Genomic DNA, 17,677 nt, shown 5'->3' with positions numbered 1-17,677 from the left:
TAACAATTGCCACGCACACGCCCCACGTCACATTCACTGTCAAGGGAAAGGGAGTTCCGGTCTGCACACCCGCCCTTCCAGCTGCTTCTCCTCCTGTGTCTGCCTTAAGATGACCCCTGCAGAAAGAGGAGTCCTGGTAGCAGTGGTCCCCCTGTAACCTGAGGGGGGACCAGGCCCAGATCCTCATCCCCAGCACCCCTTCCTTGTGTCCTGAACCCCTCCACGTGGACCCAGCCCCCACGTCTTTGCCCTAGGAGGAAGCAATAACAATGTGTACCCCCAAACCCCGGTCCTTGGGCAACCTTCCACCCCAGCACCAAAGCGATCCTGTGGTTCCCCCAACTTCGCAGAGCCCCACTCTCAGCCCCAGCTACTCCCTGAGCAATAGGACAGACTCAAGGCTGTTTCTCCGAGCCGTGGGGGAGCATCGGGAAGGAAAGGACCCGCCCCCACGTACACCCTGATTTCACTCATCTGTCCCCCCCAATTCTGTGCACATGGTACTGTAACCCCCTCTGTCCACTTCCCCATCACCCCATAATGTACAGGGTTTTTTTTTTGTACATACTCTATAAAGTTGGTTTGTAAATTATTTTTCAGAGGCAAAAAAAAAAAAAAAAAGGAAAAAAACTAAAGTCGCCTCTCCCTAGCTAACCTGGTGAGAGAGTGGAGAGGGCTCCCCCAGAGGGAGCTCCCCCACTTCTAATGTATAAGTACAAACAGTATCCCATAGTCCCACGAACGTGAAGGTGCTCGCTATACCTTCACAGGAAATTGCCCGAGAGGAACAAGGGCTGGACAGAGCTGGGGCCTTCCCAGAGGCCGGGGGGGGGGGGGGGGGGGGGGGGGGTTAGAGGTGGTGAGACTCCAGGCCAGGGGCTCCTCATCCCCAGGGAGGTGTGGGCTCCTGCTGGGTTACTCACTTGAATGATCAATGGATCAGTCTATGGATTGATAAGGCTCTGATCTTGTTACCAATTAAACCCAGGCTTTCACTGAGGTGCGTGGCTCGTGATTTGACTCTCCACTTTATTGGGGTGTCTCCTTCCATGAGAGCTGGGTTTGGAAAAGGGATGAGAGGAGTTGCCTCCCCTTCTTGGAACAGATGGAAAAAATGATGAATTTGGGAATGGATTTGTGAACCTGGCTTTGTCCCAACACCAAGAATTCAAGGTTAATCCACAGAGTTTAAACATGCTGGGAAGATTTGAACCCAAGACCATGCACATAATAAAGCCAGGCACTGGTGGCTCATGCTGTGATCCGTGTGTGTGTGTACTAGGGCTTGAACTCAGGGCCTAGGGACTATCTGTTTTTTCACTCAAGGCTGATGCTCTACCAATTGTGTCACAATTCTGCTTCTGTTTGGTGTACAACCGGAGAGAGGAATTCATGGACTTTTCTGCCCAAGCTAACGTCAAACCAGGATCAGATATCAGCATCCTGCATGGTGGCTAGGATTACAGGCATGAGCAACCAGCCAGTGTCCAGTGACATGTTTATTCTCATACAAAAGGTAAATCACATTTTTTTTCTTTTGAATTCTTGCAAACTCCAGATGTAGCCAGGCTCACCTAGAACTCAGATCCTCCTGCCTCAGCCTCCCCAACGCTGAGATTACAGGTGTGTACCACCAGGCTCCCAGCAACACATTTCTCCATAAAGATGAGAATGTTCAATATTGTCTCATCCAGTATGTTCAGTCACTGGGTGACTGTGAAGTTCTAGAAATTTTGCTCCTTAGGAACTAGAGGCTACCACAGCAGGCTGAAACAGTTCATGTAAAAGATTTAGTATGTACAAAGTTCTTCTGTTTGATCATGGCTGGGTATCATAGCCCAAGAAGAGTAAGGGCCAACGTAGCCCCAAAGGAGGGAAGAAGCTGAAAAAAGTAGGTAGAAGTTTCCAGAAGCTCTGCAAGAAGCAAAGACAAGGCTCAGAGATTGCCCCCAAGGCAGAGTTGGGGAAAGGGCACTGGGTTGGGAGTCAAAAGGTGACTGTGGGAGGTGGCTTGGGTGGCTGGGGGCCAGCTGCTCACCCTGAGCCTCAGTTTCCCCAAGTGTTAAAGGACAGATGCAACTGTCAAACATATCATGTGGGGACACAGTCTCTGTGACACTGTGTCAAAGGCCAGGGTGACATGTGATCAGCTTGCTCTTCTCAGTCACCCCACACAGGGCAAAGGTGAGGGAAGGTGCAGCTAGTGGCCTTGCACTCTGTGATCTCAAGCAGAGGTGATCTGAGGCCGCCTGCTTAAGATGGTGTCTTGCTATGTTACCCAACTACAAAGCTCAAGAGATCATCGGAGGCGGGCCCCAGTGACTCACGCCTGTCATCCTAGTTACTCAGGAAGCTGAGATCAGAGGCTCGCGGTTCAAAGCCAGCCCAGGCAGGAAAGTCTGTGAGACTCCTCACTCCAATGATCCACCAAAAAGCCACAAGTAGACCTGTGGGCTCAAGTGGTAGAGTGCTAGCCTTGAGCATGAAAAGCTCAGGGACAGCACCCAGGCCTTGAGTTCAAGCCCCCAGGACCAGCAAAATAGAAATAAGTAAAATGGGTTTTTAGTCAGAAGGCAGGCCCAGCGCCTAAGCCCTCCAGCGCCCTCTACAGATGGGCTAGGGAGGTGCAGCAGCGCAAGGACGACGGGGAGGCGTGGCAAGGAAGCCTCCACACTGCGATTGGCTCGGGATTCTGTCATTCGCCTAGAAAACAGCCAATGAGGAGCGCTTCCGCTACTTCCCCCCTCCCCCCCCCCCCCCCCCCCGCGCGTGTCCTGGGCCTTGAGCTCAGGCCATGTGCGTTCTTCCTAAGCTTTTGCACTCAAAGCTGGCACCCTGCTGCTTGAGCCACACTTCCACTTCTGACTTTTCGCTGGTTAATTAGAGATGAGTTTCATTGACTCTCCTGCCCGGGCTGGCTTTGAAGGAAGATCCTCAGATCTCAGCCTCCTGAGTAGCTAGGATGACAGACACAAGCCAGGGCGCCCAGCCTGTTCCTTCTCTTCCTGAGGGTTTCCAGTATTGCTTTCCTCACACCCCATAGGGCTGCAGCACCTCTCCCCTCCCCCATGGCAACTCCTCCCAAACTGAAGTGAGCCCCCTAAAAGGTCTCATGATCCCCATAGATTTGAGAAGATCCCCTAGGAACCCCAAATAGCAGCAGTTTAGTCCCAAAAGTCAGGGGAGGGGAAGGAGGAGCTAATTTCACAGCACCTGTGAAATCAGATAAGGAGTCTGTGATCCTAGCTTCTCAGGAGACTGGGATCTGAGGATCATGGTTCAAAGCCAACCCAGGCAGGAAAGTCTGAGAGACTCTTATGTCCAATTAAGCACCAAAAAGCCAGAAGTAGCCGGGAGCTGGTGGCTCACGCCTGTAATCCTAGCTACTCAGGAGGCTAGGATGTGGGGAGCTCTGGAATAGAACCCCAACACTGAAGAAAAGGGAAGGATCCAGGTGCTGGTGGGTCATGCCTGTCATCTAGCTACTCAGGAGGCTGAGATCTGAGGATCTTGGATTGAAGCCAACCCAGGCAAGAAAGTCTGTGACTTACCACCAATAAACTGCTCAGAAAAAGCTAGAAGTGGTGCTGTGGCTCAAGTGGTAGAGCACTAGCCCTGAGCACAAAAATGCTCGGGGACAGCTCCAAGGTCCAGAGTTCAAATCCCAGTACACACACATACACACACACACACACAATCGAACCCAGGGCCTCATGTATGCAAGGCAAGCACTCTACCACTGAGCCACCTTCCCTGACCCCTTGGCTAGAGGTTTTGAAGAAGATTGATTTAGGAAAAGAACACAGCTGGGATTTAATTCTCTTCACCAGATACCCACAGGGGGACTCCACACTCCTACTGGAGAGGACTTCCTCAAATCAGACTGGTAAGGCCCGGTACCCATGGCTCACGCCTGTCATCCTAGTTACTCAGGAGGCTGAGATCTGAGGATCATGGTTCAAAGCCAGCCAGGACAGAAAAGTCTGAGTCTCTTATCTCCACTAAACCTACCAGTGGTGCTGTGGCTCAAGTAGTAGAGCACAAGCCTTGAACAAACAAAGCTCAGGGACAGCGCTCAGGCTGAGTTCAAGTCCCAGGACTGGCAAAAACAAACAAACAAACAACTAAACACCTTAGCTAAGGTAAGTGCTACTGGGTCTGCCTGTCATCCCAGCTACTGAAGAGGCTGAGATCTGAGGATCCTGGTTCAAAGCCAGCCCGCACAGGAAAGTCCATGAGACTCTTATCTCCAGAAAACCAGAAGTGGCGCTGTGGCTCAAATGGTAGAGCACTCGTCTTGAGCTGGAGAGCTGAGGGACAGCGCCCAGACCCAGAGTTCAAGCCTCAAGGCTGGCACACAGCGCCCGCCCGTGTGCACACGCACTTCCCAGGCGGGCTTGCAATTAGTCCTGTACTTTCACGTCATTCCTGTGAGGCAGGGTCACCTTGAGCTGTGTGGGAGCTGCTCCTGTGTAAACAAATAACACTGCTTGGCAGTGTGTGCTCCGCCAGCCGCCTGCGGCTCCGTCCTCAGCGGTGTCGAAAGCCTACTTCCCACAGACAGGGACTGGACACCGAATCTCCAGATCCTAGCACTGCACAGAATCAGTTCAGCCCCAAACTCCAGTCACGCTGCAGGGCATGTGGCAACTGCCTTGTGCTCGTTCGCACCCTTGATAGTACTTGGGTTATTTCTAGAACTTTCTCTACTGTGGACAAAGCCTCCTCATCCCTTATTCTGTTTTGTTGGTCATGGGGCTTGAACTCTGGGCCTGGGCGCTGTCCCTCAGTTCTTCAGCTCAAGGCGAGTGCTCTACCACTTGAGCCACAGCGCCACTTCTGGTTTCTTGGTGATTTATTGGAGATAAAAGTCTCATGGACTTTCCTGCCCAGGCTGGCTTTGAACTGTGATCCTCAGATCTCAGCCCCCTGAGAAGTTAGGATTATAGGTTTGAGGCACAGTGCCCAGCTTCCCCCCACCCTTTTGAGACAGGGTCTCCCTATGTACCCCAGACTGGATTACAACTTGCAGTCTTCCTGTCTGCCTTCCCAGTGCTGGGATTACAGATGGACATCATCACACCCAGCTTTGACTTTTTCCTTTTCTTGGCCAGTCCTGGGGCTTGAACTCAGGGCCTGGGTACTGTCCCTGAGCTGCTTTTGTTCAAGGCTAGCACTCTACCACTTGAGCCACAGCACCACTTCCAGCTTTTTTCTGTGTATGTGGTACTGAGGAATCGAACCCAGGGCCTCATGCTAGGCAAGCATTCTACTACTGAGACACCTTCCCAGCCCGATTGATTTCATTTTCTTCTCTCTTCTCTTTCTTTCTTTCTTTCTTTCTTTCTTTCTTTCTTTCTTTCTTTCTTTCTTTCTTTCTTTCTTTCTTTCTTTCTTTTCTTTTCTTTCTGTCAGTCTTGGAGCCTGAACTCAGGGCCTGAGGGACAGCTCTTTAGCTCAAAGCTAGCGCTCTACCACTTGAGCCACAGCGCCACTTCCAGCTTTTTCTGCTAATGTGGTACTGAGGAATTAAACTAGGGCCTCATGTATACGAGGCAAGCACTCTACCACTTAGCCATCTTCCAAACCTAAGTTCTGAGCCAGGTGATTCCCTAAACACTGAGCCCATACTTCATTCATCTTTCTTCTTCCAGCGCATGGTAGCACACGCCTATAATTCCAGCACTCAGGAGATGGGGGCTGGAGGATTAAGTGTTCCATGTCAAAATGAGCTACTCAGGAGGCTGAGATTTAGGAACTTGATTCCAAGCCAGACAGGGCATAAAAGCTCAGGAGAATCTTATTTTCAAATATCAGGAAAATGGCCAGCAGTGGAGGAATGGCTCAAGTAGTACAACATGAGATTTGAGCAAAATACCAATAATCAAGCCTGGCACTAGTGTATGACACCTAGAATCCTAGCTACTAAGGAGGTTGAGATCTGAGGATCCTGGTTCGAAGCCAGCCAAGGCAGGAAAGTCCAAGAGACTTTTTTTTTCATCCCGGTAGTTTTGAGACTTCAACTCTGAGCCTGGTTCTTTTTTTTTTTTTCCTATTGGTTTTCGGGCTTCAACTTTGGGCCTGGGCGCAATTCAGCTCAAGGCAAGCACTGTACCACTTGAACCACAGCACCACTTCCAGTTTTCTGGTGACTAATTAGAGATCAAAGTCTCTTGGACTGTCCTTGCCCAGACTGGCTTTGAACCGTGATTCTCAGATCTCAGCCTCCTGAGTAGCTAGGATTACAGGTGTGAGCCACAGATGCCTGGCTGATCTGAGTTCTATTCAAGTCTAGTGCCCTACAACTTTGAGCCTCAGTGCTACTGCCAGGCTTTTGGTAGTTACTTGGAGATAAGAGTCTCAGGGGCTTTCCTGCCTGGGCTGGCTTCAAATTAGGATCCTCAGATCTCAGCCTCCTGAGTAGCTGGGATTACAGGCGTGAGCCACCACTGCCCAGCCCAAGAGTCTCTTGTCTCCGATGAGTCACCAAAAAGCTTGCAGAGGAGCTGTGGCTCAAGTGGTAAGAGTGCCAGCTGTGAACAAAAAAGCTCAGGGACAGTGCTCAAGCCCTGAGTTCGAGCCCCAGGACTGGCACCAGAAAACAAGGCAGAAGGATCACTAGTTCAAAATCAGCCGGGGCTGAGTGTCAAAAGCAAAAAGAAAACTGCATCCTAAGTAGGACAGCCGCCTGCGGAGCCCTTGCAGCGGGGCCAGGCCTGGGACGATGGCTAGGAGGGTGAAGCCCGCCTTGCACAGAAAAACCGGAATTACATGCATGCCCTTCAAGGCCGGGCCTCGAGCCTCGGCCTCCGGGGCTTTCATTCCCGCAGCTGGGAGACACTAGTTAGTCTGTTCTTTATTTTCATCGGAAAGTTACAGGGTTACTTAACAAAATGTCACCAGGGACCTGGTGGCCTGGCAAGTCCAGGTCCGTCCTGGGCATTTAACTACGGGTCCTGGAGAGCCTTGGCCCGCGCAGCCTGGCTGGAGACCCTCCTGGGTCCTGTGGGGGGGAACCGAACCCATCACCCAGCAGCAGGATGGGAAAAACCGAGGTGGTCTCCGCCCCGGAGGGGCGGTGCCCTTTCCCCTGTGCCCCGCCCAGGGAGGGCGGGGCACGGCTCCCATTGGGTTATCATTAGCACAGAGACTCCCAGGTCCCGCCTCCGCGGATGCTGATTGGCTCTGTCTTCTGTCCGTCTTTGTAGAAAAAAACCCCGGGGGGCGGGGAAAAAACCAACCACCCCAAGCTGGGCGCAGTGGGCGGGGTCAGCAGGTGCAGTTCTGCTGGTCCACCTGTTTCCGGCAGGGCTCCATGGTGACGGCCACGCCCACGCCGCTGCGCCCGGAAGTCATGCGCGTCACCTCGCTCCAGGAGTCCGTGTCTGGGTCATAGCACTCCACGCTGTCCAAGAACGTGTGGCCGTCGTAGCCTCCTGCGGGCAGGGCAGAAAGGGCCGTCATGGGACAATGGAAGAGCACAGGCCTCCCAACAGGGTAGGAAAAGCAACTAGGGCGAGGATGGGGTGGGATTCGGAACGGATTTACTGAGCATGCGTGAAGGCGGGCTGCGCTCCGGCGGGCAGGCCTTGTCTTGGGTGGGGGCGGAGCCCGCCCTCTTGACATGTGAGCCTTGCCCCGCGGGGGCGTGGCTTCGGCTCCGTGGGGGCGGAGCCTTGGCTCCGTGGGGCGGGGCTGCAGCCCGTGGGCGGGGCCTGCGCGTCAGGAGGGGCTCTTCCGTTCCCGGCACGGAGATGGAGGCTCCGAGCGCCCCCCGCCCAGGGCCTCACCCAGGACGTAGATTCTCCCCTGATGCACGGTGATCCCCAGGGCGCTTCGCCGGTGCTGCATGGGGGCCACGAAGGCCCACGTTTCCGTCTCCACATTGTAGCGCTCCACGCTGTTCAGTTGGTCCTGGCCGTCGTAGCCCCCCGCCGCGTAGATACAGTTGTGCAGTGCGCAGACTCCTGTTTGGGCCGCAGGGGGTTGGGAAGGGGAGGGTGTCACTCCGAGGCCCGGCCTGGCACTGGCCAGCCGCCCGCCCCCTCCGCCCTCCCCTCCCAGGCCGCGCTGGCGCCGGGCGGGGTGGCTCGGGAGGCCGGAGGCCCGAGGCTCGGGAGTGGGAGGCCAGCCTGGATTCCCCAGAAGCATGAAAGCGAGGAGAGGGAGGCCCGGGACCCGGGGATCGGCTGGGCTGGGCGGCCCCGCGGCCCTGCGCACCTGCGCCGCTCCGGATGGTGTTCATGGGGGTGATCATGCGCCACGCGTTCCGCTCCGGGTAGTAGCACTCGGCCGAGTTGAGGCGGTTGGTGCCGTCGAAGCCCCCGACCGCGTAGAGCAGGCGGTTGAGAACAGCCACGCCCACGCCGATCCTCCGGGTCAGCATCGGGGACACCAGGTGCCACTCGTCCCGCTCGGGCTCGTACCTGCCAGGGACAGCAGGGCAGCGGTGACCCCAGGACCCCGGGATAGGGCGATTTCTTCCTGGGCCTCAGGTCCCTGCCCCAGGCTCCTCGAAGGTGTCCCTCACTACACAGACATGACGGACGCAGGCCGGGAGGGTCAGGTGACAGCATGTGACCAGGAATCCCAATTCTAACAAGATTCACTAGGGCCTGGGTTGTTTTCGTCCCTGCCCGGATCTGACGTGGGGCGATCACGCATCTGGATCCAAAAACGCGCATGCGCTCCGGGAGTTGCTAATGGCGTCCCTGCCCTTCCGGAAGCGGCCTGCTCAGGCGACCAGGCATCCCCCCAGCCTGCGCACAGACCACGTGCGTGGGGCCCTGGCACCACTTCCTCTTGTCCAGGCCTCGGGCTCTGCGTCCCACCATTCCAGGTTCCTGGCATCTCATTGGCTGAGGAGTGCACCTTTCTGGTTTGAAGGGAGAACTAGACTGGGGTTTTGAACTCAAGGTCTTGCACTTGCCTGGCTGGTGCCCTACCACTGAGCCATGCCCCCAGCTATCCTTTTTGCTGGATATTTTTGGAGATGGGGGCCTCTTAGACTTCCCTGCCTGGGCTGGCTTCCAACTTTGATCCTCTAGGTCTCAGACTCCTGAGTAGCTAGGATTACAGGAGTCAGCCACTGGCACCTGGCATCTGCTTTGTTTTGTTTGTGGTACTGGAGATTTAACTGAGTAATTCCTACTTGCTAGGCAAGTGCTTCATCACTTGAGTGACATTCTCTCACCCTCTTTTGCTTTTATAAATTTTTCAGGTAGAGTCTCATGCTTTGGTCCTGTCAGCCTTGAACCACGATCCTCTATTTCTACCTCTAGAGCCGGTGGCTCACGCCTGTCATCCTAGCTACTCAAAGAGGCTGAGATCTGAGGACCAGGGTTCAAAGCTAGCTCAGGCAGGAAAGTTTGGGAGACTCTAATCTCCAATTAACCACGAGAAAACTAGAAGTGGAGCTGTGGCTTAAGTGGCAGAGCACTAGCCTTGAGTGAAAAAGCTCAGGGACAGCGCCCAGGCCCTAAGTTCAAGCCCCACGACAGGCACCACAAAAACAAAAAACAAACAAAACTAAAATAAAAGGTATGGAGGGGCTGGGAAGGTGGCTCAGTGGTAGAGCGCTTGCCTTGCATGCTTGAGGCCACCCTGGGTTCGATACTCAGCACCACATAAACAAAAAGAAAAAAGCCGGAAGTGGCGCTGTGGCTCAAGTGGTAGAGTGCTAGCCTTGAGCTGAAGAGCTGAGGGACAGCGCCCAGGCCTAGAGTTCAGGCCCCACAACCGGACCAAAAAAAAAAAAAAGGTATGGAACATGTGTGAAATCCTAACAAACTCAGGTCACATTTTTAACATCATTATATTGCACCATCTGATTAGCATACTGCACCATCCGATTAGCATACTGCACCATCTGATTAGCATACTGCACCATCCGATTAGCATACTGCACCATCTGATTAGCATACCGTACCAATCCCCTCCAGAGTCCACAGAGCCCTTGGCAGGTTGGGTTCGAGGTCGAGGGCAGGAGTTTGGTTCCACCCAGAGCCCCCTTCCACTTCCCGCGGCGGGGGACAGAGGCAGGCGCCCTGTATCGGGGCCCCACCCTTGGTCCCCGAGGCTGGGGGGGGGGGGTGGCGGGCCTGGCGCCTACCTCTCCACGCTGTTGTGGTGGATGCAGCCGTGGGAGCCCCCGACGGCATAGATGTGGCCGTCGATGACGCCGACCCCAATGCGGTTGCGCGGCACGCTCATGGGGGCGCAGGGCGACCACTGGTTGGTCATGGGGTTGTAGCAGTCCAGGGCGCTGGAGTCGGTGTTGCCGTCGGGGGAGTTGTTCCGGCCCCCGACGGCGTAGAGCAGCCCCCCGACCACGCAGCCCGCCAGGCCGCTCCGGGGCACCTGCAGGTCGGCCAGCCGCAGCCAGGTGCCGGTGCAGGGGTTGTAGGCCTCCAGGTAGCTGAGCGACTGTCGGAAGTAGCCGCCGGCCGTGTAGATGAGGCGGCCCACCTTGGGCGCGCGGCAGGGCACCACGGGCGTGGGCTTGTGCAGCGTGAGCTCCTGGAAGATCTTCACCAGGTAGTCCTTGCAGCGCGAGTCGGCGCGCAGGATCTCGCACTTCTGCAGCTGCATCTGCAGGAAGTGCGGCGTCAGCGAGTGGCAGCGCACCGCGCGCAGCAGCGCCTGCACGTAGTACCGGCGGTGCTCGCAGTCGTACTTGACCCAGTCGATGCAGGCGTGAAACACCTCCGACTCGCAGCGCACGTTCAGGTCGTCGCGGCTGATGAGCGTCACCAGCTGGCAGTGGGTCAGGTTGAAGAATTCCTCCTGCTTGGCCACCTGTGCGGGGGGGGGGGGGGGGGGAGCTGGGCGTGACCGGGGGCGGGGACCCGGGCCGCCCCCACCCGCTCGCCTTCCCCGGGATGAGAGTCTCACGCCTGGAATCCTAGCTACTCAGGAGGCTGAGATCCGGGCAGTGAGATCCTTATCTCCAATGAACCACCAGGAAGCCGGAAGTGGCGCTGTGGCTCAGGTGGTAGAGCGCTAGCCTTGAGCTGAAGAGCTGAGCGACAGCGCCCAGGCCCAGAGTTCAGACCCCACAGACTATGGACTGCCCTGCCCGGGTTAGCTTTGAACCACGATCCTCAGATCTCAGCCTCCTGAGTAGCTAGGGTTTCAGATGTGAGCCACGGGTGCCAGGCCTGCGCTTAGCTTTCTCTGCTCAAGGTCAGCACTCTGCCACTGAAGCTCCACCCCTAGCCTGATGGCTAACCTGAGAGTCGATAGGATCTGTGTAATGCAGGCTGGCCTCAAACTGTGATCCTCAGATCTCAGCTTCCTGAGTAGCAAGGCGAACATCTCTTTCTCCCAGAATCACAACTGCAATGTCTCTGGCAATATGAAGGAAGAAACACTGCACGGGCCAGTGGGGGGAGGGGGCTGCTTGCTGCATCCCCTGCCTGGAGGCCTTGGGCAGTGGGAATAACGCCAGAGCCTGTTTGGACATCTGGTCGACCCAAGCAGTGGGAGGGGCTGGCAAGAATCCATCCACCTAAGCTGTCCTGGGCCATCACCGGAGGAAGCATCCCAAAGTCCAAGACTCCCAGCAGGGCCTGAGGGCTGGTTCTTCCTGGGAAATGGGCTGCATCAAGAGTGGCCAAGTACGGGGGAGGGGGGAGGCGGGGAAGGGAAGTGAAGGGTAAACAAAGGAGGAGGCTGCAATGCTTGGTAAGAAATGTATGCATTATCCTGCCCATGTAATTGTAGCCCCTCTGTAAAGTATGTTCTCAAATAAAATAAAATACAATTTAAAAAAAAAAAAAAAAGAGTGGCCAAGTACTCAGTAAATGCTTCTGGGGCTGGGGGCGTGGCTCCGTAATGGGGGCGTGGCCAATTGGACAGGTCTCCGCCCTGGGGCGCGGCTCTGGGATTGGGCAGGGCTCTGCCCTGGGAGTGTGATTGGGCACAGCCCTGCGGGTGTGGCTTGGCTGGGGGCGTGGCTCTGTAACGGGGGCGTGGCCGATTGGGCAGGTCTCCGCCCTGGGACGTGGCTCTGGGATTGGGCAGAGCCCTGCGGGTGTGGCTTGGCTGGGGGCGTGGCTCTGTAACGGGGGCGTGGCCGATTGGGCAGGTCTCCGCCCTGGGGCGTGGCTCTGGGATTGGGCAGAGCCCTGCGGGTGTGGCTTGGCTGGGGGCGTGGCTCTGTAACGGGGCGTGGCCGATTGGGCAGGTCTCCGCCCTGGGGCGTGGCTCTGGGATTGGGCAGGGCTCTGCCCTGGGAGTGATTGGGCAGGGTCCTGGGGGTGTGGCTTGGCTGGGGGCGTGGCTCAGCGAGGCCAGGGTTGGAACCCAGGATCTCCAGCAAGCTGGGCTGAGCTCCATCCTCAGCTCAAGTAAACGCTAAGCTCAGAGTGAACACCTCTTACCCGAAAACGCTTAGGAATACACTTGGATAGTTATTTTTTTTTGTCGGTCGTGGGGCTTGAACTCTGGACTTGGGCGCTGTCCTTCAGCTCCTCAGCTCAAGGCGAGCGCTCTACCACCTGGGCCACAGCACCACTTCTGCTTTTCTGAGTGGTTCATTGGAGATAAGAGTTCCACGGATTTTCCTGTCCGGGCTTTGAACCTCGATCCTCAGATCTCAGCCTCCTGAGTAGCTAGGATGACAGGCGTGAGCCACCTGCGCTCGGCTAGACTTGGTTTTTTTTCTTTCTGGTTTTATAATATTTGCATATATCTTGAGAATGCAACTCTCAAATCCAGACACAAAGTTCCCCAGTGATGGCTCTCTTATATGCAAATCACGTGCAGGCAGACAGGCTGAAGCCAGCTTTCTGCACTACTTTTAGTGCAAACAGCACTTGGGGTTCACACCTGTAATCCCAGCTACTGAGGGGCTTGAAATCTCAGGATCCTGGTTCAAACCTAGCCTGAGAAAGCAACTTTATGAGACTCTTATCTCCAGTTAACCAGCAAAAAAGCCAGAAGTGGAGCGCAGTGACGGCTCATCAGCTTTGCTGACAGCCAGAGACGGGGTCAAGGTGTGGAATTTTCCCCTTGTAGCAAGCCCCATCTTGACGTCTGGATTCTTTCTGATTTGGGGGTCTGGAGACTGGGGTTACTTAATGGTGCACTGTCCTCCCAGAATCAGGGGTCCTTAATATATACATTTTTTCTTTTTTTCTGTTAAAAATCTCCCCTGTTACTTGACAGTTTCCTGAACTGAAAGAAAAGAAAGAAAAAGAAAATGAAAGCAAAGCAAGGTGGGGGTGGGGACCGCTGGGCGAGGCTGGGTGGGTGTAGTGCACAGCTTGGCATGGCTGTTTGATAAATCTGCAGCTTCTGTGCACCCCAGAAGTGGGTCTCTGGCACGTTCACCCATTGCGTCTACACTCATCTGCCCTTCCCCCCATGTTGGCACTACATAGCCCAGGCTGGCCTGAAACTTCCACTCCTCCTGTCTCTACCTCCCAGGGCTGAGATGACAGGCATGTGCTACCATGCCCATCTTTTTATTGCTTTGTTTTTGTTGGTCATAGGATTTGAACTCAGGGCCTCCTACATGCTGTCCCTGAGCTCTTTTGCTCAAGGCTAGCAACTCTTACCACTTTGAGCCACAGCTCCACTTTCGGGTGGTTCATTGGAAATGAATCTCACGGGGACTTTTCTGCCTGGGCTGACATCTAGTGGCGATCCTCAGATCTCAGCCTCCTGAGTAGCTAAGACGCCCAGCTTAGGACAATATCTTTCCGTCTTGGGTCTTTTGTTGGTGGTGGTGGTCCTAGGGCTTGAACTCAGGGCCTGGGCGCTGTCCCTGAGCTTTTCTGTTCAAAGCTAATATCCAACCACAGCTGCCCTTCAGCTTTGCTGGTGGGTCACTGCAGAGATGACTCTCGCAGGGACTTTCCTAGCTGGGTGGGCTGGCTTCCAACCGGGATCCGCAGACCCCAGCCCCCGGAGTAGCTGGGGTTACAGCTGGGGTTACAGTTGCTGGGTCTGACCCAGTGTGCCCCCCACCCCTTGTCCCTGCCCCTCCCCGCTCTCCTTGCTCACCTCTCCGAAGTGCATGTAGATGTATTCCCGGGCCCGCTGGTGCAGCTCGGTGCAGCCGATCTGCTCGGCGAAGTTGGCGATGCCGATGGCGTTGCTGGGGTCCAGCTGCTGGACCAGGAAGTCGCTGCAGGCGCGCACCACGCTGTCGATCTGGTACATGACGGCGCCGTTCATCACGTGCAGCACGCACTTCTCGCCCACGGAGATGGACGCGGTGTAGGCGAACTCGATGAGGCGCTCCATGACTTGCGGGTGGACGCCCTCGATGGACACCACCTCCGTGCCCTGCTCGCGGAGCCCGTTGGTGAACATGGCCTTGAACACGGGGCTGGACGAGGCCAGCACCACCTTGTGGGCCATGAACTGGGCCGCCGGAATGTTCTCGTACTTCACCTGCAGCGTCACGTCGCACAGCTGCTGGCTGAGCCGCAGCTCGTTCATGATGCCGAAGGCCTGCTTGGTGTGGTCCTCAAGGGTGTAGCTGAAGGTGCGGTTGCCGTCCTGCGATGGGGTCACCTCGGCCTTGCACTCGGTGGAGGCGTACATCGCGGCGTCCCCCGGGCAGTCCGTGCACAGGAATCGGCGGAGGGCCCCAACCCCACTAGGCTTGGCTTCGCGCTTCATGGGGTACCAGGTGGCTGGGCACAGTTTCAGCAGTGATTCGCAGGGCTCTGTAGGAAGAGGACAGGGGCTGGGGTCAGGGCTGGGCCTTAGGGTCCAGCCTGCGACCTGGCAAGCCACAAAAGAGCCATCCGTCCTTTCCTAGCTCATCAAACTCCTCTACAGCCTGCAAAACCCCACGTTAAGCAGCCCTTCTGCTCATCTCCCTCTTTTCCTCAACTCTGTTCCACTCATCCGGCTACACTTTCCACCCCGGAGCACAGGCCAACTCTTGCCAACATTTAAGAAGCACCAACGATGTAGGCAGGCATTGCCTGAGCGTCAGGGACTGACTAGTAAAACTCACAAGACCCTGTCTGCCCTACTGGAGGTGACGTGGTGGAGGAAGGGAAAGACCAGAGCAAAGAGAGGAGAAATCAAGGCTAAGGGGGAAATGTCACAAGCACTGGGTCCTCTTGACATTTGTGGGCAGAGAAGCTAAGTTTAGAGCTGAGATGATCAGGAACTGATCAGAGTGTGGAGGGTCACGTCATTTTTTTTTTTTTCAAACCAGGTACAGCAAGTGCAAAGGTCCTGGGGCCGAGAGAGGAGCCTGCGAAGACCAGTGAGAAACACCAGGATGCAGGGGCCCTCCCTGGAGGCTGAAAGGGGGTCGAAGGGACGATGGGCAAGTGGCTCCCCCAGTTGGCCCCCGCTTTGGGGGGGCTCTCAGCTCCACGACACCACGTGTCCGGAGGCCGGGAACGTCGTCCTCGGGTGGCTCGCGGGGCTCCCGGGGGCCGCTGCGGGGCTTCGGAGGAGTGGGGGGCCCCCGAGGGGCGCCCGGGACCCCCGATCCCGGCCCCCCGCCCCCGCCCCGCCCCGCCCCCCGCCCAGCAGCGCGCATGCGCGGCGCGCCGCGGCCTGCGGGCGGCCCCGAGCCCGGGACCGGCGCCGCGGCCCCGCGATCGGCGCCCGGGAGCCCGACCCCGCCCGGGACCGGCGCCGCGGCCCCGCGATCGGCGCCCGGGAGCCCGACCCCGCCCGGGGCCGGCGCGGGCGCTCGGGCCGCGGGGCGGGGGCCGCGGGCGGGCGCGATGGCGGCCTCCGCGGGGCGCGGCGCGGCCCGGCCCGGCCGCCGCACTCACCCCGCCATGGCCGGCGCTCGGGCTCCGCCTCCGCCCCCGCCGCGCGGCCCCGCGCCTCCATCGCGGGCGGGCGGGGCGCGGCACCGTGACTAAGCAGCCGCCCGCCGCCCCGTCACAATAAGAGTCCCGGCGGCGGGGCGGGCGGGGCGGGCGCCGGCGGGGACGGGGGGGGGGGGAGGCCCGGGCAGGGACCGCAGCTCGGCCCCGCCCCGCCGCCGGCCCGGGGGGGGGCGCGGCCCTGGGAAGGTCGGGGGTCCCGGGTTCGAGGCCCGGCCCGCCCCCGCCCCCCGCACGCGGCGCTCACCGCGGCCCCGCTGCGCTCCCGAGGCTCCCCGCCGGGCTCCGCGCCGCACGCACGCCCGCCCCGCCGCTTCCGGGGCGCCCGCGGCCGGGCCGGGCCGGGGCGGGGCGGGGCGGCGCCCGGTGCCCTGCGGGGGCCGGGCCGCGGGGGTCACCGCCGACCGGGCGGAGGCGGGAGGGGAGGGGGGAGGGGGGGAGGGGAGAGGAGGGGGGAGGGGGGGAGGGGAGGGGGGAGGGGAGGGGGGGAGGGGAGGGGAGGGGGGAGGGGGGGAGGGGAGGGGAGGGGGGAGGGGGGGGAGGGGGGAGGGGAGGGGAGGGGAGGGGGGAGGAGGGGAGGGGAGGGGAGGGGGGGAGGGGGGGAGGGGAGGGGAGGGGGGAGGGGAGGGGAGGGCTTCCCCCCCCCCCCCCCCCGCCGGGGCAGGTGCGCCGGGCCGGGACCTCCCCCCCCCCCATGTCCTGCCCCCGAGTTGGGGTTGTCTGTCTGTCTGTCTTGTTTTTTTCGTCATTCCTGGGGCCTGAACTCCGGGCCTGGGCGCTGCCCCTCAGCTCTGCAGCTCGAGGCCGGCGCTCCACCACTGAGCCACGGCGCCACTTCCGGCGTTCTGGTGGTTCGCTGGAGATCAGAGTCTCCCGGACTCTCCCTCCCGGGCTGGCTTTGAACCTGGATCCTCAGACCTCAGCCTCCTGAGTAGCTGGGATGACAGGCGTGAGCCACGGGTAGGCCCCTTGAGACTCTTACCTCCAATTAACCACCAAAAAGCCCAATGTGGAGCTGTGGTCCAAGTGGTAGAGCACCAGCCTCGAGCCAAACAAACCAAGCACAGGTTGGAGGTCCTGAGTTCAAGCCCTTGAACTGGCACGTGTGCACCCGCGTGTGCGCACACACACACAGCACAGCACAACACAACAAAAGCCGCACTAAAAGAACCAAGTGTGGGGCTGGGAAGGTGGCTCAGTGGTGGAGTGCTCGCCCTGAGCAAATGAGGCACCCAGGCCCTGAGTTCAAGCCCCAGGACAGGCAAAAGAAAAAAAGGAAAAGAACTAAGTGTACTGTCATCAGCATCTAAACCCAAATGCAAACCCAGAGGAGAGAGAGGCCTGACGCCACACAGGGGCTCTGCAGCGCAGATCTAGGGGTCCCTTGTCCTACAGGGGCGCAGGCCCCTCCTGCTTAGTAAGACACTCAATAAGCCAGGTGCAGTGGCTTACTCCTGTAATCCTAGCTACTCAGGAGGCTGTGATCTGGAGGATGATGGTTCAAAGCTAACCAGAATCCTATCCAATTAACTAGCAAAATACTGGACTGGGAGATGTGGTTCAAGTGGTAGAGCACCAGAAGCAAGCCAAGAAAGTGGGAGGCCCCAAATTCGAACCCCACTATCCCCTGGACCCATGGGGCTGAGGTGATTCAGGATTAATTAACGCAGTCTTGGGGGCTAAAGTTCCGTCCTCCTCCTGGTGTTAGGAAGCCGCAGTTCCAGACATGCCCACCAGGGGCGCTTCCGCACAGCGCGCTGGAGGCACACTCCTGTAACTCGAAGTCGAATCTGTAGGCCTGGGAAGGTGACTTAGCAGTAGCGCGCTTGCCTGTATGGACGAAGCCCTGCGTTCAGTTCCTC

At 57.9% G+C, this 17,677-nt stretch overlaps 1 protein-coding gene across 2 annotated transcripts; it reads right to left on the bottom strand.

Moving 5' to 3' along the window:
- Window positions 1-6,841: 6,841 nt before the first annotated feature.
- Window positions 6,842-16,129, bottom strand: Keap1 (kelch like ECH associated protein 1). 2 transcript variants are annotated; one of them, XM_070002286.1, is made up of 6 exons: window positions 16,063-16,129; window positions 14,011-14,681; window positions 10,112-10,797; window positions 8,221-8,426; window positions 7,791-7,967; window positions 6,842-7,436 (listed from the first exon to the last, which is right to left on the bottom strand). In XM_070002286.1, exons 2-6 carry the CDS (start codon window positions 14,632-14,634, stop codon window positions 7,270-7,272), a joined length of 1,860 nt encoding a protein of 619 aa, XP_069858387.1. In that variant the 5' UTR covers window positions 14,635-14,681; window positions 16,063-16,129; the 3' UTR covers window positions 6,842-7,269. The 2 variants fall into 2 exon arrangements, with proteins under 2 accessions (XP_069858387.1, XP_069858385.1); XM_070002284.1 differs by lacking the exon at window positions 16,063-16,129 and adding an exon at window positions 15,759-15,835.
- Window positions 16,130-17,677: the final 1,548 nt, after the last annotated feature.

The sequence above is a fragment of the Dipodomys merriami genome, unplaced genomic scaffold, assembly GCF_024711535.1.
Source record: "Dipodomys merriami isolate MVZ:Mamm:240054 unplaced genomic scaffold, mDipMer1.0.p SCAF_6, whole genome shotgun sequence".
Lineage (NCBI taxonomy): Eukaryota > Metazoa > Chordata > Mammalia > Rodentia > Heteromyidae > Dipodomys > Dipodomys merriami.
Note: the sequence above shows the minus strand (reverse complement) of the source record. Positions and strands in the feature narration are given on the sequence as shown.

Coding starts and splice junctions, on each gene's coding strand:
- Keap1 (XM_070002284.1), bottom strand. CDS start 15,819: ATGGAGGCGCGGGGCCGCGCGGCGGGGGCGGAGGCGGAGCCCGAGCGC. Junction 14,682..15,758: donor CGAGCGCCGGCCATGGCGGG/GTGAGTGCGGCG, acceptor CTCTTCCTACAG/AGCCCTGCGAATCACTGCTG. Junction 10,798..14,010: donor TCTACATGCACTTCGGAGAG/GTGAGCAAGGAG, acceptor CCCCCCGCACAG/GTGGCCAAGCAGGAGGAATT.